Below are 25,495 nucleotides of genomic sequence, written 5' to 3'. Positions count from 1 at the left end.
TATGAGAACTTTTTTCGTATTTGTGATATCGAAAAATAAAAACAATGTTGCACAGTCTATGTTCTCTTCTTCATAGTAGGAACATTTTGTTGCATAACATGAACTATAAAGTTTAGCCATAGTGGTTCTTAGCCACGCAAAACCATTTTTACTATGTTTTACATTTGTAAAACGGAGACCAAACATGCGTGTGTAGCATCCTCTTAATAATATTTGTCATTCAGAATTTATTCAATTCAGCGTAGCCTGCAGATTAAATAAATATATTAGTAAAAATCAAGTAATAACCAAAGTTATAAATAGAAGATTTCGTACCCAACCGTAATCCCTAAGATAGTATAATTTTCTATAATAATATCATTGCTGCATATTGACAAAAGCTGAAACACTGAAATGTGCATTCACACAATACTGTTTTAATCGTGAATTCGTGAACAGTTATCATTAATTGGCATGGAAAAAAAAATTCCGAACCAATAAAACCCACAATAATTTAAAAATTATTGGTGAAATACTGAAAATGAATTGGGGGTGCTAGTTTGAAATGTGGGGGTGCTAAGCACCCCCCCTAATGTGCGCCTATGGCACTAAAAATATGAGGATTAAAAAAAAGGAGAAATCTAAAACAATTTTTGAAATATCAAGAAATATCCATTCATGTTTATTATTTTTAAAAGTTTTATTTTCAATAATTTTACGTTGCGACAATTCCCATACATTTTTATCAGTGAAAAATATAAACTATACTTGTTGCATTTTTCACTTTGGTTTTTAAATAGTATTTTAATTAAAAAAATGCATGCTAATACAATAATATCAATAGGAATATCAAAACTATAAATAATATGCCCAATTAAATAGAAAAACGCATAAATATGCCAAATAGAAAAAAAAAACTCTAAATCAGTATGCAAAAATATGCAAAATAAAACTTAATTTACTTAACCATGGTACCTATACCTATTACCTTGAAATTAATTTTTATGTCATCTAACATTTAATACAACTTAGCAAGATTGATATGCAAATGCTGAATGCATGAACTTAAAAAGTAAAAACCCTGTTCATCACTGTTTTTGTTGAAACTATGAAAAAAAAATCACGGGGAAATACTGGCTTAGTGCATAATTTATTAATATAGTTATCAGCACAGTTTCTAAGTTAATTAATTATTAAAAACTTAAGAAAAACAAGTTGTGTCACCTATATTGATTTTTAAACTGCGCATAGTTACGCCTAACAACCATTAATAAACACAAGCTTACCTAATTACAATTCATTTATTCAAATTATTTTGATTTCTGAAATTTTTGAATTGGTAATAAGCTTTAAAGTTTAAATACCATGCTCGTATTTTAAAATACTTACATTTTGGCTATATACAATTTAAGAAGTTACTTCACTTAATAAAATGATATAATTTTTTTTTTCTAATGAGACCACCTTTTTTTCCGGTAATTGTAAGCAACATTATTTTTTAAATTAAATTGTTTATGTATAGTCCAAACTGAAAGTAGATTCTGAGTTTTTAAACTTTGTGCATTAAGGTAGTAATGTCTAAAAACAATAGAAAATAGGAATATAGGTATTTTATGTTAAGTCTAGTACCTACTTATTAATTATTATATAGGCAGGTACCTAAATATTTTATACTCAGCCAAATTTTAAAATGAACTGCTATGACTATATTCAGTACTATTATTCAGTTTATTTTTATTCTTTAATACATAAATTTCGACAACTCATAAATTAATCATTCGTTTGAATTTTTACACGTTGTATACGTCAATAATTTTATAGTTTTCAGAAAAAAATGGGCGATTTTCTAATAAATTTGTCATTTGTACCACGACATATCATAATTATTAATTATTCATTATTAGGCATTGGCATATAAAATCAAAGCATTTGAAAATATACAAAAAAATTCCAAATTCATAATTTGAATAAATCTGAAGTTAAGGAATGAATGTATGGTGACTGGTGAGCAAACTTGGTATATATAATATATTACAATTTACAATCAAGCTCGGATTAAAGAGGGGACAAGGGGGCATGGTCCGGGGGCCCAATGATTTTGGGGGCCCATCTTTATCCCCAAAATATATTTTTATAACGCGTCTAATACGGTTTTCAAGAAAAAAAAGTTATTTAAGTAGGTAGGAAAAATAATTTTTTTATTTTTGAAATTTATATAAACAATTTAATTTCTTACCGAACAAAAATAAAGGTCAACAGAGGCAAAGGGGGTAAGGAGATATTTGTTATAGCACCCCATCACCCACCCACCACCACTAGAACCACTCTTGATATCCTAAAATATACTATATATTAGCCAAAAGTCAAAAGACTATAGTTTAGTTAAATTAGCAAAAAGTTCGGAACTAATCCCCCGAAAGCTAAATTTTAGTACACAAGTAATTTATAACTTACGCTAATACTCACATTGAAAGTCCTGACACCTACCCCTAGTGCGTAGTTCCCTAACCCTTCTTATACCATAGCTTTTAGGCATTTTCAATGATTTAGATACAATAATGTATTATAAACATAACATAGGTGGGTAGATACCTAATAGTGTACATTTAATTGTAGTTAATATACACCTAGATGCAAAAATCTTGTTTTACAACTATACAAGTATAATGTATTTAAGTATGATTTAAGTTCAATTTTGATTACACTTAGCTCTAGCTGGAACATTTTAATTCTTTCTATCTACCTACCATCAGCTACACAAATCCGGCTGGCCGTCGATGCATATACATTTATATCAGTAGGTAGTTCGGTATAGGTACTAGGTACCTCGTATATTATAGTCTATACAATAATATATATATAGGCATAGGAAAACTCTTTTACAAGCAGAATCGATAATTATGTATTGACGTGCACTTATAATATAATATTGTAATAATATGTGCGAGTGGTTAGAAATCGTGACCGTGTCGGCGCGGGTTAGTCTGGCCGCGGGATGAGGATCACATCGGCGCGGTCGGCCTTAATGCTATATTATGCCTACCTATGTTATAATATTATATTGTGCGTCTTATAATATAAATATTATAGATTATATTATGCATAGTCGTTTATCAAGGTGCCCAACAAATAACAATAATAATATAATACGACCTATACGGCTATACCTGTGGTGCGTAGTCGGACGGGTCGGTTTACAAAAACCTGTTGCCGACTTTCGTGTGAAATGCACAAAAAAAACGCATTCGTGCCTAATCGCAGGAAATGGGAAAACGCACGGGTGGCGGGCGCATCCATCGCCGCGATAGGTAATATAATGATGCTGCAGTATATTATATACCTATCGTAATATATTATGTGCACATGTCTAATATATATAATAGTTAAGACGGCGATTTCGTAACGACGAAGATTCGTCGATAGGAATCTGGTTTTATACCGGGTTTGTTGAACTGCCCGAAAAAACCGTCTTTGCGGCCCCAGGGTCAAGGTTAGCGCGCCTCCTATACATTATATTATTACCCGTGCCACCAAGTGCAGCATGCGCCTATTATATCACGAAATATGCGTAGGTATAGCCATATATATATATGTTAGTGCGAACGATGTATTATATAGGTATATATTATACATGCAGAGAGATACTCGCGCCGGCGGATACTGAGGTAGGTATTTTATACTTGGCCATAATTCCGGTAGGTAAGCCTACTGGCGCGTGCATCCCGCGCACTATATATAAGCTCGACGACCCGGTGTCCGTGATTTTCATTCACCGACAGACTCGATCGCGCGAACTCGTACAAGATGGGTAAAGCCACCGGAGTGTTCGTCTTTTGCGCCGTGAGTATAACAATAAATTAAATTTATTTTATATAGATTATCATTATTATAGGCATATAGGCGTCACTAGAGTCGAAATTCTGGGGCATAATTGTCCGATTGTCGACAAAATAATCTTCCATTTAGTTATTATTATTTTTTAAATTTAGTATTTTTTCGGAGTGGAAAAAGTACCCTTCAAATCTTGATACCCCTTAGTGACACCTACGGTCATAAGTATAGCTATATAATATTCATATTATAATCATATTATATTATACTAAGAAGTTCCTCTATCCTCGTCCAAAGTATCTGCATACTAGTATCTTGCAGGTGTCTGATTTGTGAGGACTGATGACGGGGTAGAAGTTGCCTATAGCTGAAGATATTAAGATAAGATATTATAAGTAATGGATCGTATTTACATAAATATTTAACCTACATCTGTGCACTATATGAAAATGGTTATCTGGTTGCAGGTCACTTCATACTTTATATAAAGTATAAAGTTACAAAAAATATCCACCTACGAACCTACAAATCGCATCCTAATATTAATATATTTTTAAACATTTTAATTTCAAGTTTTTAAACTAATCATGTGATATATAATATATATACATCAATATATATATATAATAAACATTATCATGTTCAATTATTATTAAATTCGAGTACAATGTTATTCTAAACGTTTCACTGCTCTGGACTCATCAGCTGCAGCACTGCAGCAGTGAATTAAAATATTATTTCGATGTTACATATAATTTTTATTTAATCGTGTATCCCGCAGGCCGCAGTAGCCATGATCGTGGTCAGCGAAGTACCAGTTCCCACGGACGCGTTCCTGGAGCCGTTCGCCAGTCACTTGATAGCAAAAAAAATGATGCTCAAACACGGATTCGCCGCACCTTCAGCACCGTCCGGCCAGACGACGCAGTACATCTATTACGGCGGGCAATATCAACACCAGCCGCGGCCGTCACCACCCCAGCCACAACCACAGGTCAGCTACCAGTCGTACGGTCCACCGGCGGCCAGTTACAGCGAACAGTCCGCCCCCTACGTCAAACCGGCACCGGCGTATGGTCCGCAAACGTCCAGCTACCCATCGTACGGTCCACCGGCGGCCAGTTACAGCGAACAGTCCGCGCCCTACGTCAAACCGGCACCGGCGTATGGTCCGCAAACGTCCAGCTACCTGTCGTACGGTCCACCGGCGGCCAGTTACAGCGGATACAGCGAAAAGCCCGCGACAGTCGTCAAACCGGCACCGTCATACGGGTCGGTCACTTACGTCGGATACAGCGAACAGCCCGCACCCGTCGTCATCAAACCAGCACCGTCGTATGGTCCGTCAGCCAGTTACAGCGGGTACAGCGAACAGTCCGCGCCAGTCGTAAAACCGGCACCATCATACGGGTCGGTCACTTACGTCGGATATAGCGAACAGCCCGCACCCGTCGTCATCAAACCAGCACCGTCGTACGGTCCACCGCCGGTCAGTTACAGCGAATACAACGAACAGCCCGCGCCCGTCGTCAAACCGACGCCAGCTCCGCCTGCATGTCCACCCGGTACCCAACCGGCGGCACAAGTCGACTTCTCCAACTATGCCGTACACGGTGGACACGGTTACGGAAAATAATATAGACAGTCAGACAGATAAACGATGATGAAGACAATAATAATATTTATAGTAATTGTAATAAAAATACCACCAATCATGTATTATTGACTATATAAGTTTAAAGAATTAAAAATTAATTTAATAGTAAAAAAATGACAATGTACAAATAAGGTTTTCGTTATTTATCAATCAATTACCTAAGTAAAAAAAAAAAAAAATACAAGGTAAATTTGACTAGTGTTGTCAATAATTTCTAAGTGTTCCTCAATTGATCATTGGCACCACAACGTTTGGCGTGTTTCTGAACGAAAACCCTGTGATTCAATTTTAATTTGAAGTCATTTTTTTTTTTTTATAAATTTAAGTTTATCTTGTGCGCTAAGGAAGTTAACTGTTTGAAAAAATGTTCTTAAAATTACCCCATAAAGTCAACAGTCTTATTATTTTCAGAAAAAAACCCAACTAAGTGGCAAGACGTTCTTGCACAAGAATACTTCAAATTAAACATTAACCTCACAAATTAATGTCTTATTGATTCTTCTAGGGCCAACATTTTACTACCATTTGAGAAACACTGATCTAATTCAATTAAATTCTTTTACAATATTTATTTTTTTTAAAGTTTTTAACATTATAAATATATTTTTTTAAGACAATTATAACAAATAAAAACACTTCACTTAACAATAATAATAATTTAAAAAAAACAGGATTTTCATTTTATTGATTTTTATTGACTAGTATTTAGTATTTAGTAAGTACAGAAATAAAAACAACTCATTCATGAAATGTTCAACAAACATAGTTTTGCATATCAACACTATATAAAACAACAAAATCAAAAAACTAAAAATTGGTTTTGTTTACTTTTTAATGACAATAAAAATTCCAAATTTATATTAATCCTAAACTTTATTCTTTGAATAATTATAAAAAATTGTAAAACAAGTAGGAATTCTTAGTCATTAGAATTTTTCATTGTAGCTTATTAAATAACTAAATAAAGGATTTAGAACTCTTTAATGTTTGCATTTTTAATTATACACTATTTGTAATTGTTCGAGTAATTTTGAAATAATGTTTTATTTTGTTAGAAATATCAATCATTAACAAGCAATGATTTTAAAATGTGAAAGATAAATTTAAAATTCTAATATAAATTAATATATATATTGTAATTGTTTATGGATTTTTTACATTAAATATGTTTTATGTACTAAAGATTATAAAAAAACATGATAGAGTTCCAAATACTTTACCTAACCAATTGATATAATAAATATGTACAATCAAGTTGTACAAATATTTACAAATGATAACTAAGTATTTTTATTTTATTCTAAAATAACTATTGAAATAAAAGCAAAGTTAAAAAATGTATGAATAACATTACTATGTCTTTATCAAAGAAAAATATTATTATTTAATTCGCAGGGGAAAATATACAGGTTTACAAACTGAAAGAAAATATGAATATAAATAAAGAACAAATTTACCTAAATTTATTCTATAACATTCAATATTTTTTTATTAAAATTTGAGATTTAATATTTTTGTCGTATATAAGATATATGTATGATGATAATTGTTTTCCATTAATTTCAACATTCATTTTGAGTAAAATTTTAAAAATAAAAATTAAAAGGCACATTTAAACGAACACAATTATAAACATGCATACCAAAATTTGCCATGGAAAGGCTTAAACAAATTATTACACGCACAAACTATCACATATATATTAAATTATACATACTTAAATACATACATACAATATATATATATATATATATATATATATATATATATGTGTGTGTGTGTGTGTGTGTGTATATGTGTGTGTGTGTGAATGTATAATATAATATAAATGTATGTACACATAAAATATTAATAAAAATACATCTAACACGAGATCTTTTAATTTAATTGAACATTTGTCTTTTAATTGTAAAATTTAATATTTTATTAATAAAAAAAAATATTATATTACAAAAACGATTAAGGGTGGGAGAGGGAATTTATTAACATTATATTATAATTAAGTATTAAATATATACTGTATAAAAAATACATATTTGTCATATTAACCTTACAATATATGCACCATAGGTTCTAAAATTGTGATTCGGCAGCTACGGATATTTAAATTTGTGCAATACATTATAATATATTTATAAAAAAAATCCAGAAATATGAAAAAGGTATAACATTAGTTATAAAATGCAATGATGATTAGAGTATGGTAACTACATAAAAAACAACACAAATTTAATGTAATAAGAAAAAAGTATAAATTTAAGTCTTTGGCACTGAAAAAAAGAAAATAGCAAGAAAAAAATTACAACAGCTTAGTTATAATTAAAATGTCCTGGCACTTTTGTGTGATAAAAATAATAACTATTACTATCCGTTTCTAAGAATACATATTATCAATTAATCACAGATAAAAAAAAATAATAAAAAAATCTCAATATAATTAGTTACATTTGAAAGTGACCATTGTGGTCGTTGTTAGTTGATTCATCATTGATTGGTTCAGCTAACATTTGTAAATGTTCCAAGTGATCTAGATCAATCTGATCAACAAGACCCTGCCTAATGCTGTCTTCGTTGGTGAAGAAGTCAGTATCAAATGCATTTGTGGTATTTAATTCTTTCACAAAATCGTTTTGGTTATCCAATTGATCTCCATTAGAAAAATCTACATAAAACAAACAAAATATATTAATTAAAAATACAGAGGTAAATATTTTGTTAACAGTCTTTTAGTTTCAAATGAATTTAGAAAGTACTATTTACCATATGAAATTATCAATAAAAATTAGAAAGAAATTGCAGTGTACACTAGTGAAGTTGTTCTAGACTACTTTATTATATATTTTTTGTGATTAATTGATTAGTTAGAATTAAACAATCATTTTAATATTTCACTTTTAGCCAGGAGTTTTGCTAACTATTTTACTTCGCAACAGATATTTTTACTACAAATGCAAGCCTTACTTGACTAACTTCCCCCTTCAGGGTCAACTTGACAAAAACCCATATAAATTAAATTCAAGTTTTCCTATCGAAAATACTACGAACAATATCAAATCTGTCTTGGTTTGACAGAAACGAAGCACTTTACACAGACTTACCACAGTTATTATTCATATTATATCCTATTCTATGTATCATTTATTTTATGTATCTATATACATTTTTGTAAATTTTTGTATATTTTTGTAAATAATGTTATCACATATTGAATTGCAAAAAAAAAAAATACAACTGTAATCAAAGTTAGACAACTGACAGTAAAAATTAAAAAAATTTGATTAACTTAAAGATAACCAAATAAAAAAAACCATATTTTTAGTTTATCCAACAAATAATTGAAATTATCTATCAGATAAACTCCAGCTAAAATCTAAGTCTAAGTAAAGAAAATTTATAATACAAATTATTACCTGTAAGTATTATGTCAGGAATACTGGAAGGAGTATTAGGTGTTGTATGAGTTTGGTTGGGGAATTGGAGGGACTGAGATGGCGAAGTGCTAAAATATCCCATATCAGCTGTCATTTCTGAATTCACATATTCCTCATTCTAAAAAAGAATATATAAGTGTCTAGGCCAATAACAAGTAGTATACATAAATGTATGATTAAATGTACACATTTACCTGTTGCAAGTATGTGTTAGTGGGAGAGCCTATGTATTCCAATCCTGTAGACACAGGACTATCAAGCTAATCAAAAACATAAATAAATAAAACAATTAAGTTAAGTTTGTTTTTAAACAGGATTTCAACAACTGGAATATTTTTTAAATAATATTACCAATATACATGCAGTTATCTAATATAAACATTAGTATTTATATAATATACACAATATATATGCTAGGTACCTACTACAACCCTTAATTTTTTTTAATTAGTTTTTTGTTATTAATAAGCAACTAGAAAATATAATGTGTACCATATAACTATATAAGGTACACATTTAACAATCTATTTTTGACCATTTTACCTGGATTTCGGCAGTTATCCAAGTTGATGGATTTGAATCTTTTAGCGATTGCATCACCTGATTCCAGTCCAGCTTTATTATAGCGGAACCAAAATACAATTAACTGTTTAATATTTCAATTAAAGCAAATGTCTAGTGGTATTTTAGTGTAATTTTTATATTGAGCATTTATTTTGTAGTTTTTACATAAGACATTTTTTAGATTCAATATTTAATAAGTTTTTAGTTTTTGGAATTCAGTGATACTTAAATTACATTTTTATAGATAACAGTATGAAGTTGCACATGTAATAAACCATTAAGAGGATGTTACACCTGCATGTGTGATCACTGCCTTACTAATGCATAGCATGGAAAATTGTACAATAAGAATCTGTTTTGTTCTGTTTTTTTTTTTTAATATAAGAGTGGATTTACATATTATCAAATTTAAAATTGAAAAATTATCTAGGACACCTCAATAGCATTTTTTAATATTCTAATTTTGATGTAAGTTATGAGAATTTAAAAATTTTAAGTTCAGTGGGGTGCCCCTCCTTCACTCAAAATGTTCATTACCAATTACTATTACCAACTTTTGAATCTATTATACCATTTTTCTCTAGATTGTTTAATACAAAATTAAAAGAAATATATTCAGTACTTCCCTTTTTTTTTACCGTAACTGTTTTTCAGTTTATAAACATTATAATCAAAATTGATTCTTTTAAAATATTGAAAAATATAACTCATGACTGGACTTGCCAGAATTAATTATATTAAACATTCAGAATAAAACAGAACAAAACAAAACACAATATATTTTGAACACCAGTTATGACAAATCAAGTCTAGAATTATTACTTGTTTTATATTTATAACAAAAAAGTGGGTGTTGCTCTGCTGTATAGTAGGTTATAAGTGGGTCACTGTAATGGATTCTATTAAATTTTAATTGAATGATATAATATCATTGTATAAGTAAAACGATTCTGAGCGAAGACAGTCAGTCAACCTATTACTAAGTATATTTGATGATGTTATTATATTATTGTGAATAAAGTAATTTGAATATAAGCTATTTATGTGGATTCTTGTTTTAAATGTTCAATCCTTAGCTATAAAAGTTGAATATTTTATAAATTTTTAACTACAAAACAATTATTAAATTATAAATTTGATAAATTTTATCAAAATTCAAATACTTAAAAAAATTGTGCCAATACGTTTTTAATATATGCCAACTGCTATAGTAACAATATATCAGGAACCTTGTATTACATTTTCACACTTTTTTACGTAACAAATAAAATTATATTGACAATTATAGAAAAAATCTAAAAAAATTGAAAACTGAAAATGTCCTTAAACAGTTCAAAACAAAACAAAATATTTTTCCGTAAACAGCTCAAAAAGAGTCAAAATATTTTTAAAATTTTATAATGTAAATATAGAAAATGAAAAAAATAAACATTCAGTGAAATTTTCATGTATCTAAAGTTATTGGTGTTTGAATTACAACAAAATAACAAAATTGCTACATGAGAAATCGGGTGAATATCCAATTATGTCAAAATATGAACTTGAAAAGCTCATAAAGATTTAATTTAATTTGTTTGTAGACATTTTTTTTTGATAAAGGTAGACAAACTTATGAGGAATCTTGTATTACAATTAAAAATCTTAGGTTTAAAAGAAACATTTTTATAAATTCTGAACTCAAAACTATTCGCAAATGTTCGTCATTTTTACGTATTTTGTCAATATTTGAACTTAAGATAAAGAAAAATGTGACTGGATTTTTAATTTTTTTCATCTGCCATTAAAACAATAAACTAGGAGCTTTCTATTAAATTTTCAAGCTTTTTTAACAAACAAATAAAATTTTATTGAAATATATTAATTGATAATAATTTGCTAATTTTTGTGATTTTTCGGTATTTTGTCAAGATTTGAACTTAAAATGTTTATAAAAAAAAATTGTGACTAAGGATTTTTAATATTTTTTAAATGTCATTCTAACAATATGGTAGTTATATTATACAATATAGTAGTTGTATTAAATTTTCAAGCTTTTTACCCAACAAATAAAGTTTTATTGACATTCATAGAAAAAAAACTAATAAAATTGGAAACTGAAAATGTCACTAAATAGTTCAAAACAATTAAAAATATTTTGAAAATGTTATCGTGTACATAAAATTAATATATATAATAAACAACCAGTGAAAATTACATGTATAAATGTTAATTTTTTTCAGAGTTACACTAAAAATCAAAATCGATTTTGTCAAAAACCGATTTTGGGTAAAAATTCCTGTATTCCCTTAATTTTTATGCTGCTTTTTCTGGTGCTTTTGAAAACTATTGGGAATTTTAAATTTTGACCTGTCAAATGCACCAACTAGATTCATTTTACCATCGAACAAGATGCTGCTGAAGAAAATCGAAGCAGTTTTATTGCCCCAAATAGTGGTGACAAAACCAAAAATTAAAATAATTAAAAATTAAAAAAAAAGTCACACATCATTGTAAAATCAATACATTCATCGCTCCGCTCAGAATCTAAAAGATGACTATTGGTAAGTGGTAACAATCATTTTTGTGACATGTTAAGTTTGTTATAAGCATTAGAGAAGGAACTACAATTATTGTTTTACTTACCATCATATCCTTTATTAATATAAGCATAAACCAAAATAAATTATACTAATTTAATTATTAGTAATTAATAAATCTTAGTTTTAAAACAGTTGTTTTATAATTTAGAAGATAGTTTATTTGATTTTGTATCATAAATATATAAAATCCATTTCTCTGTTTTGTTATTATTATCATCATAGGCGTAGAATGAAGGGGTGTAAGGGGGCTATAGCTCCCCTGGAATTTTGTTTACTCCCTCATTTCGTACATTTTTAGAGTACATGTTGTGTACAGAAACATAATAGGCTATAGCTCTCCTATATAAATACATCATGTTACGCCTATGATTACTATACAACTACTGTACAAAATATCTTAATTCAGTGGCTCACCATAGAGAAATTTTCAAAATGGTGTTGAAGATTGTTAGTCTGTGTCAGATTTGAATAAAAATCTTTTTGCGTTTGATAGTTTTGATGTTGATTAGTGCTACTAACTGAAGAACTACTAGGGGAGGATGGGCTCTGTGGACTGCTACACAATGGACTGGAACTTCCATACTAAAAAAATTAAACAATTTAATATATATTATATGGAATAAATTTATAAATGTGACAAACGTTTATGTACATATTATTATATACATTATAAAATAATTAAAAATAAATTCATTCTAGTTATAATAATAAAATGTACCTAGTTCTTTTATGAGATTGTAATTTACAATTAATTATTATGTTTAAACTTAAAAATGTATTTTTAGCTACATTCAAAACTTTTGAGAGCTGCAGGTTTGTAATCACTGGTTTAGCATTTAATAAATTGGTCTTAACTATAAACAGACCTTTTTTGAATAAACATAATATTTTCTAAAATCTATAGGAATAAAAGAACTATCTACTGAGAATGCAAACTAGTATTCTTCTAATATACGTAAATTCATAATTATTAATCATGATAATAATGATATTAGATATCAAAGTGATACTAGGTAATTAAGAATATTGGTGAGTAGAACATCTAATAAAAAGATGCAAATAATGTGTCTCAAGGTTTGAGTGATAGTGTGATCTATCTTAATTTTTTAATGCTAAAACCATAATTTTGTTTATTAAATATTTTATTCTGGTTTTAATAGATTAAAACATTCTGAAAATTTGAGTCAATTTATAAAAACTCAAATAAATAAGTTATACGTAGAATGTACAGACACTAAATAACTTAGCCAGGTTTGATACTTTTATGTAAAATTTTACATACATACTTTAATTAAAAAATAATAATATACATACTTGAATTGTAAGTCCTGGAGATGATTGTGGACTTGGCCTGTTAGATTGTTGATTTCTATATGATCCTAATGTATTTATATTGTTAATTTGGGAATTTCCTATGTTTAACTGAAATTACAACGAATGTATAAGTACCATATATATCTATATTAATGTTATGATAACTTACATGTGAGGAATTTATTTCAGTTTGACCATCAACAAGACCACACGACTGGTGAGTTTGTTGTTGTGCTGGTGACAGTGGAATATGCTGATACATAAGTGTTTGTACAGAGTTCATTTTTATGCCATTCATTTGACCAGTTACACAGTTCATGTTTGAATTTTGACCCAACATTTGCATTTTAATATTATTATTGCAGTTCTCTCCTGAATTACCATTTCCTGGACTATTATCTACAGTAAATCCCTGTAAGAAACAAGTTTACATAAATAATTACCAATATACTAAACACATTTTTAAATGTACTTAAATCATTCTGTCTATTATCGTGCAGATACAGGCAGTCATTTTCATAGGCGGAGATTTGAGGAGACCTGAGTGTGCTAAGCCCTCTCAAAATGTACAAACAGAAAATTTAATAGACATATTACAACATATTATGTAATTTATTTTACTTATATTATTTTTGAGGGAGCTAAATTTTCTGTTTGTACATTTTGAGGGGGCTTAGCCCCCTCAAGCCTCTCCTAAATCTCCGCCTATGGTCGTTTTAAGTTTGTAAGCAAAACAAAATAAATAAACAAACGTACATAGTAAATAAAAAAATATTAAATGAATTAAACTGCGTGCAACTAACCTTACATGTGCGTTGTAACCTATGGTTCATAAAGTAAGGAACACTAAGGTGATTCTGCAATCATATCAAGGTACTTAAAATGAATAATCAAATATCTTAATAATACTTTATACATAAAATAAGAATAAGTTGCAAAGCAAAACATAATAATTATGTTTATTAAATATATACTTTTAAAATACAACTGTCAGGATGTCAACGCACTACTTGTTTTCTCTATCTTGACCCATGCGCAACATGGCAAATTTGCGTTAAGCAGAACCAATCTTTAGTTATTAGCTTTTCATATTAGAATTTCATGAAATTTAAATTTAAGAACATTATCTGTGTTCTTACTTTGAATTTTTAACAATGAGCAAGATAATATAAGTATTTTTAAATTGCAACATTTTACATACTCATAGCTTACATAAAAATTGAAATATCGTAAAATAGCCAACTTAAAAGAACTGATAATGTTCTCAACTTATAACTTAAGATTAAAGTCTTATAATAGATAAATTCATTCTAATACTAAATCTAAGAACACAAGGTTCACTCTGCTAAACAAAAATTTGTTATAATGCTCATGGGTTGGATAGAGAAAACAAATATAGCGTTGACATCCTCTTAACTAAATGGTGCAAAATTGGTAAAACATTATGAAACCATGCATCAGAAAAACAAGCAAGCAATAACAATATTAGAGAAAAATGAACTCTTATAAAGTTTGAGGACATGACACATTTTTAGATATAAACTATAAACAACTATAAATTTGAAAAAAGAAGAGAAATAAAACAAATAAATATTTAGTAAGGTTTGAACATATCAAACTAACATATTACATTTTGGCTACAAGAAATAACTCAAGCAATCAATCTACAAAACAGAAAATGAACATGTAATAAAATCTATCTGGGATGAAATTTTCTGAAGAATTTTTTTTTTAAAACTCACTGGTAACACAATGTCACAAGTGACCACAGTAGTTTGGGTAGGAGAATCAGGTGGTGGTGAACTTGTAAATGAAAACCGTGTAGGTGGTGTACGGCTGTTAATTGATACTGGGGATAGGACACTTGGACTCTGGCTCGGAGTACCTTGAGAGCCTTGAGAACCTTGTGGACTACAACCATCTGTCGTTAGTGGGCTCTGCTGAAACAACCATCTAATCTAATCACATACTATCAAGGAACTCGGTTTTCCTTAATTTATGTATTAAAAGATCTAAATTGTTAATTTTGTATGCATGTAGTTAGTATTAAATATGCTAAAAGGAAATAAAATAAACAAACAATTTATTATAGTATAATATTGATCTTACGTTGCTATTATAAGGAGATGATAAGTTATACTGGTCATCCTGATCAAGAGGGGCATGGATTGGCTGAGAAAACTGAAAGTTAGTGAGGTCTGGTAATGAACCAGTATTGTTACCAATGGGTATTTGAACAACACCTGGTTCTTGTTGAGTGGTAAAAACGCTAGAAAAGTCCATAGTAAAAATTTGTTCTATTTCAGAGATTAAAAAACAATGGCTTACTGAATTCCAGGAACTCTAGGTACGTCACAACAAGACCTAGGTCTTTTATCCGGTGAAGCTGACAAATACCTTTTCTTATCATACTGCTGGTTATCAATTAAGGCTAAAACAAATTGTACAAGTATTAGTGAATTTATTTAAGTGAAAACTAAAAAATCAGTCTAATATGCATTGCCTTATATCAGGTCATGAAAAAAAAAGTTTTGTAATAACTTGGTCACAGACAAATCTCTCTTAATATTACAATTCAACGCTAATGGGCTCAGAAACCATACCCATGAACTATATAAAAAAATTAGAAACCAATTAAAATATTTAACTAAATTTAAATCCATGACTTTGCTAAATAATCTAACAAATCTTTCATACAAAAATGGTGGTCTCTGTAGCAAGGGCGTAGCTAGAAATTTTGTCAGGGGTGGCAACCAAGAGTACGTTTAAATTTATACCCCAATTTGAAATTTCGTTCAACGTTGGTTTATTTGTTAGCTATGGACAGGAGGGAGAATTGCTCCCCTACCCTCCTTGGTTTCTGGAGTGTAAGAAGTGCACAGATCAATAGAATCTATATTGTATTATTGTATTCCCTAGATAAAAAATTGGACGGTACATATGCATTTTTAGATATCTCACAATCTTTCGATGGTTATCTGTATAAACTTAAAAAATTCCTTTCTCCTCCTTCCTACCTAGTAACGATGAAACAATATGTTTTTATAAAAATTGCACAACCACTAATAAGGTACTCATTAAAAATTTGATCTCCACTTCAGTACTAGATAATCCCTCAAGGGTTTAAAGTGCAAGTGGTGTAGTGATCTATTATAGATTTAATAATAAAAATTAAAAAGTAATACATTGGAAAGTTTTAAATCAATTTAAGTGTATCCTTTTATAAAAAAATGTTTATCATCATATCATTTTTATTACTTTAAGTGTATATTCTCTGTATATTATTATTGTATCAAACAATACAGAATGGTATAATACACTTAAAAACTAAGAGTTTTAAAAAGAATAAAAATGAATATTGAACTATACTTACTTCTGCGCTGAGATCCAGGACTATGTAGATGAGCCAACGATTCAGTAGAACTGCTCTGCGACACACTTTGATGTAAAGCTGAATCTGAATGAGTACGCCTCCAGCTGGTATCAGGTGGAGGAGGTGATAAATAAGGTCCGCTAGAGTAAGGTGACTTATCAGCCGATCGTTTTTCTGATCTCATTGGGCCCACTGAACCAACACTACGGCCACGCTCCCTGTAACCAACTGGTCGACCTCGAGCTTGTTGATTTGGATTAACAACTACTTCTTCACAACCGTTTGCCAGTAACTGTAAGTATTGTATTGTATTATTATTATTATTACAACATCAAATCATAATAATTGAATAATTTATAGAAGAGAAAATAAGGGACTAAGGAATAAGTGCAATCAATCACATTTCTAGAGCATTTCAGTTTATTCAGTCACTATTAGGCAGTATTGCATGTATATTATGAATATTATATACTCTATGGAGTAAACATAGACTAGTAGTATAACTCTGTTCAGACTTAAGATTTTACATTTTCGTGATTTTTTTTTGTTTAAGCAATAATTACGGTCAGTTCAAACAATTTTATATCGAAGGGTGTAATATGAAGTTAATAAATATTAAGGGCAGTGAAAATACATTTAACACTCGTTACAATATTTTATTTTGTTTAACACTGAGTTCTATTTTAAATATTAATATTAATATTTATTAATATTTTGATCTATACATCAAGTAAAAAAATAATACACAGGATTTTCCAATGGGGGGGCTTGAAAATTAATTACAATTTTATTTTTATTCTGTCTAGCCTAATAATTTCAGACGTTTAGGAGAGGTATTTTAAAATGTTTGTACAACTTCACTTCTCAACTTTTCTAGTAGAAAGTTGCTCTGATCATAAACACCGATGGAGGTTTTTGGAAGCAAAATGGATCTTTTGGGAGATCGAAAATTAAAAATGTTAGTACCTACTTACTGTTTAAAATAATTGGAAAAAACAAAAATAAATAATGAAAACACATTAAAATGGTTTGGTAACTTTGGTTAGATTGTCTTTGCTTGGATTGTATTTAATTAATTTTAGTTTTTTTTTCTAAAAATGTCAATAAAGAATTATTTGTTCAGTCAAATAGCTTAAAAATGTATTGGGAACCTAAGTTTTTATTATAGCTAAAATATTAATGATTCTTATTTTTTATAGGCATTTAAAGTTAAAATTTTGACAAAACCACAGTTAATTTGTAGTACCTACAAAACTTGTAATTTGTATAATATTAAATTTGCATAGCTAAGGCTTGGAAATTTAATAGAAAGTTTCATACAAGTAGTTAATACTTTTATCAAAAAATTACTGATAATTTTAGGAAAATTGGTATGCAAATAGTAAATACAATGTTTTTGGAAAAATTAATTCATTTTGGTAAGACGAGTATGAATTTACGTCTGGCTTACTAGTTGACGACAGTTGACTGTTAAATATTTTTTAAAAAAGTAATAATAATACGGGCAATGGGGGAGCTTCAACCCGTTAGCCCCCCTGCGTACGCCACTGCAATGGATGATGGAAAAAACAACAACCAAAAATACGTCTTATAATTTAAAACTTAAATTTATCAATATTGTACTTATTTTAAAGGAACAGCTCACGATAATATATTTTTATTTGATCCGGGCCTTCAAGTTGGTAGCCACATGAATAAAATATGTCACCAAGATATATTGCAGGGAGTCAATACTTAGAATTAATACGCAATATTTGGAACACAATGATTATATTGATATACCTAATAGAATACCACCTAATAATGACAATTGTAAGTATTGATCATGAATCATGGTTGAAGTTTTAGCTACTTATCAAAATTTTGATAATTCATTTTTGATAGATAATTTAGGTTAGATTACTTAGTGAAAATGTAAGTTTGAAATTAATTATTCCATTGAGTATTTTAATGCAAATGTGTATCTCCGTTAACTGATGTACAATTATAAGTTTAATGACACTAGTCACTACACACTATAATCGTACTTTATTATTTTTATCTAATAATACTTTTTAGTTTTAAGTAAATTATATTATATAGGTACCTATATAAAATTAATTATGTTTTATCAATGGTTATTTATCTCATTATCTGTGACAAGGATAAACAGTATTATAATATACAGGCAAGTAGGTACGTATTATGTTTGTATCAGGTACGTACTTGAAAATGGTATTCTCTGCGTGTACACTGTACACCATCGTACTGTACTATGACGAATAAAACAACAACACTAATAGGTACCTACATTCATTATGCCTACCTATTAAGTAAATGTCAAATAATGGTACAAAAGCATTGAACTATTACTTTAATAAAACGCATAAAAACAAATTTATTAACAACAAAATTATAATAAATATAATTTTGTCAAAATAAAAGATCATCTGATTATAAATATTGCACTAAAAAAAATGTACCTATATTAAAATTACACAGTTTATGACGTACAATATATCGATTGGCATTATATATTATATTATAATTAATCAGTATTGACGTACCGTGTTATGTCACATTTGGAGGCCAGGGGAAACTATTAGCAAGCGCCCTCGGAATGGATGATTATAAGAGTTAAGCCCCTAAAATCGGAAAATGCGGATCTATAATTCCGTATAGTGTAATCTAAATGAAACAGTATTCACCACAAGTTTTTTTTTCGAACCCTCATATTTCCATCTATAAATTGCTAGATTATATTGTAGCATTACTGTATTAGGTATACTACTTCATAATAGTTAGGGCTGTTCGATTGTCATAATACATACTCGATTGTCAAAAGTACTAAATAATCGAAAATTTCGATTAATCGAAGATTTTTATCAAGAAGTGCTAGAGTGCTCGATTGTTGAAATAGTCAAAGACATATCGATTAATCTATTAAAACAATCGAATAATCGATTAAAACAATCGATAAAAGTTTATCGGTTTTGAGCACTGCTAAATTATATTTCTTGCTAGGTTTATGGTTTACTCATTTAAGATTTTTCAAATGCAATGACTTATCGTTAGATTAATATTTAATATACTTTTAAAATACTAAAAAGTATAAAGGGTATTCAGGTATTTTATTTGATGATTATAATGATGATGAATAACATTCTGTCACTGTCATTGCTGTCATTATGTTTGTTTTTATTTTAAGTACACATAAGAGTAGCTTTCTTTTAAATTATATTTATATTTTTTTCGTAAAAACAAAATTAAAAACAAAATAAAACACTTCTTTTGGAAGTACTGTAATAATAACTACTGGTTATACTTGACATCATGGTTATGTTCGTTAAAAATGTACAGTCCCGTTTCGGTTAATTGATAATTCGATTAATCGGTAATGCGATTGATCGGTGGTGAATATATTTTAAAAAATAATCGATTTAATCGATTAATCGAAACAATCGAACAGCCCTAATAATAGTCATTATTACCAATAAATGAAATAGGTACTGATGCTTCACGGCGTCTAAATTATTAAATACGATACTTACACTAATCAACGTTTTATTTGCCATTATTTTTGATATTTTATTAGATTATACTGTTATTTGGACGGATTAATCAATTTCATAGGAATCTATTATCACAGTGACACAGTGTTCCTAACACTAATTTTGATGGCTGACACCAACGAAGGTATTATTTTATATTAGCCGCGAAAACGATTCATACCCTGATAGCCACTCAGGTGTATCGATTACTGCAAACCTTATTAAGGTTTGCAGTTCGAATAAGCAAATGTATAGATAGTAAGAGATCAAAAAATATGTAGCTTTCATTATAAATATTATAAAAATTGTTTATAACATCATCCCTCCAAACACACCATACCCTTATACGTTTGGCATAAACAAAAAAAGTGTGTAGTATGAATTTTTTTTAAAGAAGTGCTATGCACTGGTTGCGGGCCTAAATTTGCAATGTTTTAAGTATAAATGTATTATTATTGAAGTCTCGACCAAGGAACTACTATGATTTTAATTTAATTTTAACGTTAAAATATTTATAAACTAAGTACCATAATTTAACTTTAAAAACAAGAACATAAATTTAAAGTTTGAATAGAAAAATAAATTGCGAAATCCATAAACATGTTTTCTTATTAATATCTTATAAATTAATTAAAAATAAATCCAATTTAATTTTCACAAATGTTCTTTGTTATTACGCAACCGGTATTATGAGATTTTCAAAGGATTAAACTGTAAAATTTTAAACAATGAAATCAGTAGGCTGCATACTTGTATACTTTGGTTTAAACACTTTAGGTAAACTGATATGGGGGTTGGTAAGTTTAAATTATTATGATTTTCAAACGTATTAAAAAAAATATAAAAACGAAAATATATTCGTTAATGGATGGTTGTCAACAATGACGTATTTATAAAATCTTTATTAAAAAAAAAAAAAAAAATATTATCGAACGTTACGTGGTCACTTCAAAATCAATTTTATTTCGACGTTTTTTTAGAAAGACGAGATAAGAAACACGAAAAGATCGTATAAGACAAGGCTCATAAAAAAAGTTTTATTTTCTTGGCTTAAAACGGAGACATCAGTTGAATTGTGTGAAGTTACCCCCCTCCCCCCACTTTCTAAATTACGTACAGCTTAATTTGTAAGTAATTATAAGTTGGTTGTCCGCTGTAGTTAAGATAAAGTATGGGGAGTATATATAAAGGGAGTAAGAGGGGTTTACCTTCACACACGTTATCACTTCTGCCACACACCACAAATAATATCCGTAGGTATTATAATGTATAGATTATACAATGTACGATATTTATTTTTACATGAGGGACGACGTGAGTAGGTTGTGGGTGGTGAGCGAGGAGCATTGATTCTAACAACGGTGATGTGGTAAATATAGAAACTTGTTATACAAATGTATAATAATAATATAATTTATATCGAATACGTTTATTCCGATATAATAATAACATAATATAATATCGGTAACCGAACTTTATTAGCTTAACACGCCCATAATATAGCCATATAGGTACATTGTGCCGATCGCCAATTATTATTTAAAATTGTTTGTGGTATTTATTTTAGGGATCACGAATCTGTCGGTGGCGCGGAAGGAGGCAACGTTGGCGGTGTGGAAGAGGCGGGTTTCGCGTGCGTCGCGTCCCTTGCGATATTGATTGTGGTGTAGGCAAGCAAAGTTGCGTTCTATGCGGACGCGTGATCACAAGTAGGTCATCCACCGCCGCGATTACCGAACAGACCTGTGTGATGCGTGCGTGCGTGCGCGTGTCGCCACAGCCGCTCGCACAGCCGATGGGCGCGCGCGCGCTCCCGACCGAATGCTTTCCGTCTGTCTCCGCGGAAAATGCACCGACGGCGGCACTCCGGAAGTAGGGCACTGCGGGCCACGTGCCAACGCGCGGAAGCGGTGCCGGCTAGAGGAAGGACAAAAAACAAACTATAGTGGGGGAAAAAATAAAAATTTGCTCGGCTTGCTTCGTCTATTCGCCGGTTCTTTCGGGATAAAAACGTTCGGTGTGATAATGCCGCGTGGCCATTATTTTGCGCGCTCAATATTATAAAATAAATTCTATGTACGCGTTGCATAACAATAATTATTGTTAATTTATTACGCGTAAACATGAACGACGCAGACGTACGTAACTATATTATAATATTATTGTGTATACGCGACGATGACGTCGTCGTCGTCGTTGTTGTTGTTGTTGTTGTTGTTGCAAAAAGAATAAGCGTACACCCACCCCAGTGTACAAGACGCGCGCGTCCCGAACGGAATTCGCGCTCGTCGTTCACGAATAATAACGTCTTCCCCGCTGGATTGATACCTACTATAATACACGATATTATTAGGCGTGTTTTCGCTCTTAACCAAATGTAACCTGGTTACTATATATTATAAACAAGTCGTTTTCGTGGTTTTGGTTATACTTTTGGTTTTAGGTAACTGATAATTTGTAACCATCAAAATGAAATGGTTATATAGTTTGGTTATTGATAATCTACAAAATAATATGATAAAATTAATAAATAAAATAGAATCTATATTAACCACAAATGCATCGTTTTCTTGAGTCTTTGACCAATAACCCAAATCATGTAACCACATCTGATTAAAAGTATAAACAGGTTAAGCGCGAAAACACACCTACTAATTGCGACTTATTATTAATATTATTGATTTTATTTTTACTGTTACGTTATTGTTATTATTAGTGAAATACAGTACATTTTTATTTTTATTATTATTATTATTATTAACTATTGTGTGCGCATCACGATCGATAACGTAAGGTAGTCGGTTTATTTCACTGAATCGTACTTTTTGTTAACACATATGTACCGTTGTTGCATCGTTGCGCGTCAAACTTTAGTCTCTAGTCGTGCCTGCAATACGACTCTAACCAATATCGAAATTCGTTTATTTTAGTTTTTCGGATGTTGAACAATAAAATAATATACTTAATAAGAATACAGATTTTAATAATTGAGGCTTTCATTAAACGTAACCGTAAAGTTACACAAATTAATATTTATTTTTATTGAGTTTTGGAATTTGCACGAAATAAATAATAAAATAATAACATAAATTAATTTTAACTGAAATTCATTAAATGAATTACAACATATTAATGAATTGGCGTATTTTGGCGCAATGGATATTATTTTATTAATTTATAAAGATCCCACCATCATGCCACAATAAAAGTATATAATTTTCACTTCGAAAACGAAGAGTTTTCAATAGGTACACATCGATTTTTTCGTTTTTTTTTTTAAAATTAGAATCTGAACCTCTGTAGATAAATAACTGTAAATAATCATGGATTTACATATTGTTCATGTTTCTTAAATTCACTATTTGGTGTATATAATGTGACATCGCAATAATTCGTACTTTTTAAGTAGATTTACTGTTGACTGAATTCAATTTAAATACTCTGTTGATATTTTTATTTATAATTTATAAAAAAATTCCTATTGTATTATAATTTCGTAAATATTAAAAACGTGTTTGATAATGTAATTTTTGAACAATTAGCTACTTGAATTTGTTGATATAATTCTTGTATATTTATATTTGCGGAACGTAATATGAATGCTTAAGAATTTGATTACATTACGATGACTGCATAATGTATAAAATAAATACAATTTTTTCGTTTCGAGTACCTAATAAAACAGTTGCTTGTTTATTATTTCAATTTACTTTTATATTTTTATCATTGAGTACGTGGCAAAGCGATGATAGTAGCTATATGGTATGTAGCATGGTACTATATTTTATCTAAACCTACCTATTCAAATATTTCAAAAGAAATTAAAACGTTGACATAAAGATCCAAATCGCTTATAAATACATTGGTGGCCAAAAAATATTATGTATAACACATAATGTTATACAGTAGGTTATCGATTAGTATGCAGCAGAGTGAACTACCGATGTCCGCCGGATGGGACGTATATATATTATATACACAGTTACTGCAGCAAATTGCAAAATGTAATAAAAATGCTTGAAGCGGCCAACAGACACACATGTTCGCAACAAGTATAATACACGTCAGTTAATAATAATTGATGAATAACGTTTAAACACGATCAATTGCATTTTATAGTAATTTGTATAATTCATTTACTAGAGGCTTAAGCAGATAACCTAGGTATACTAATATAATAAACTAAAATACAACATTATACAATATACATACAAACTAGTAGTCGTGCCAATAAAATATTAAGTTTATTAAAACGTAGGCAAACAACACGCAAAAAGTAAAAATATGGTAATTTTGTGTTTAAAATAAATAAATAAAATACATTGCGAAACAAAATTGCACGACTTTTATATGACTGCAGATACCTAATTAAAAAAAAACCAAAACAGTAATAATTGAATGCAATGAATATAATATATAGGTATTGAAATTTAATTATAGACAAGAAATATAGAATGCTAAATCGGTCGTATATTTATTAAAATAAATAAATGTAATATATATGGAAATGAAAAAGGTATAACAGGTGCGACAGAAAAGTTTTCAGAGCCAGGTCATATAGTTGCAAGGCAAAGTTGTCAATGGATAATGACACGAGAGCCCAAGTAAAAACATGAATGTAGGCCATGACGCAGGCTCAACAAAGTGATCCCGGCCGGTCCAGAAACGCGAAATATTGAATAGGCCTCCGTGAACCCACTACTGCATGAATGGAATTGAAACATTTTATCAACGAAATTATTTCACGATGCATCAATGGGCAAAATTGGATACAACAGTTCAGAACTTATTTGTTTATTGGTTATTACTTACTTATTATTGTTGGACGAGTGGATAAATGTATATTATACTTGATTTCAAATTTTGATTTAATATAATTTTAGTTTCATACAATAATTATTATTGGAAGGTAGGTATTGTATTAGTGTATTTAATTAATGAAAATAAAAATAAAAAAGGTGGGTAAGTGGATGTCGCTCTGCTGTACAGTAGGTTACAAGTGGGTCACTGTATAATGGATAGTATTAAATTTGAATTCAATGATATAATATCACTGTATAAGAAAAACGGTTCTGAGCGGAGACGGTTTGTCAGTCTAGATATTAGACATACATATTATAGGTATACTTATCTATAGTATTATTAATAATTTTCAAATTAATCATATCACAATATCCATTAGTAACCCGTTATACATCAACAACAAACCGTGGTACTATCATAGATATATAATAGTA

The 25,495-nt window shown here is 29.6% G+C and overlaps 2 protein-coding genes across 9 annotated transcripts in view; one reads left to right on the top strand and one right to left on the bottom strand.

The window, feature by feature from the left end:
* Positions 1-3,663: 3,663 nt before the first annotated feature.
* LOC100166601 (uncharacterized) lies at positions 3,664-5,798 on the top strand. Of its 2 annotated transcripts, XM_029488931.1 has the most exons (3): positions 3,664-3,819; positions 4,592-4,839; positions 4,933-5,798. In XM_029488931.1, exons 1-3 carry the CDS (start codon positions 3,784-3,786, stop codon positions 5,444-5,446), a joined length of 798 nt encoding a protein of 265 aa, XP_029344791.1. In that variant the 5' UTR covers positions 3,664-3,783; the 3' UTR covers positions 5,447-5,798. The 2 variants fall into 2 exon arrangements, with proteins under 2 accessions (XP_029344791.1, NP_001156242.1); NM_001162770.2 differs by having other exon boundaries at positions 3,740-3,819; positions 4,592-5,629.
* A 1,569-nt stretch (positions 5,799-7,367) lies between these two features.
* LOC100568914 (CREB-regulated transcription coactivator 1) overlaps positions 7,368-25,495 on the bottom strand; it is a 72,948-nt gene continuing 54,820 nt past the window's right edge. For 2 of the 7 annotated variants that reach the window (XM_029490180.1, XM_029490181.1), the window contains 13 exons: positions 16,729-17,020; positions 15,684-15,786; positions 15,465-15,624; positions 15,098-15,292; positions 14,159-14,212; positions 13,525-13,767; positions 13,356-13,463; positions 12,456-12,623; positions 12,085-12,093; positions 9,442-9,513; positions 9,093-9,158; positions 8,878-9,016; positions 7,368-8,129 (listed from right to left, as the gene is read on the bottom strand). In XM_029490180.1, coding sequence (XP_029346040.1) covers positions 7,909-8,129; positions 8,878-9,016; positions 9,093-9,158; positions 9,442-9,513; positions 12,085-12,093; positions 12,456-12,623; positions 13,356-13,463; positions 13,525-13,767; positions 14,159-14,212; positions 15,098-15,292; positions 15,465-15,624; positions 15,684-15,786; positions 16,729-17,020 — 1,830 coding nt within the window. In that variant the 3' untranslated portion in view covers positions 7,368-7,908. The remainder of the gene's footprint in view (positions 8,130-8,877; positions 9,017-9,092; positions 9,159-9,441; positions 9,514-12,084; positions 12,094-12,455; positions 12,624-13,355; positions 13,464-13,524; positions 13,768-14,158; positions 14,213-15,097; positions 15,293-15,464; positions 15,625-15,683; positions 15,787-16,728; positions 17,021-25,495) is intronic. The other 5 variants (XM_029490182.1, XM_029490183.1, XM_029490185.1 and 2 more) reach the window with 5 other exon arrangements.

Source organism: Acyrthosiphon pisum, chromosome A2 (assembly GCF_005508785.2).
Source record: "Acyrthosiphon pisum isolate AL4f chromosome A2, pea_aphid_22Mar2018_4r6ur, whole genome shotgun sequence".
Classification (NCBI taxonomy): domain Eukaryota; kingdom Metazoa; phylum Arthropoda; class Insecta; order Hemiptera; family Aphididae; genus Acyrthosiphon; species Acyrthosiphon pisum.
Note: the sequence above shows the minus strand (reverse complement) of the source record. Positions and strands in the feature narration are given on the sequence as shown.

What these genes read in the sequence shown, in the direction of transcription:
- LOC100166601 (NM_001162770.2), top strand. Translation starts at nt 3,784, where the DNA reads ATGGGTAAAGCCACCGGAGTGTTCGTCTTTTGCGCC. An exon ending in GAGTGTTCGTCTTTTGCGCC is followed by an intron (nt 3,820 to 4,591) that starts GTGAGTATAACA and finishes TGTATCCCGCAG; the next exon opens with GCCGCAGTAGCCATGATCGT.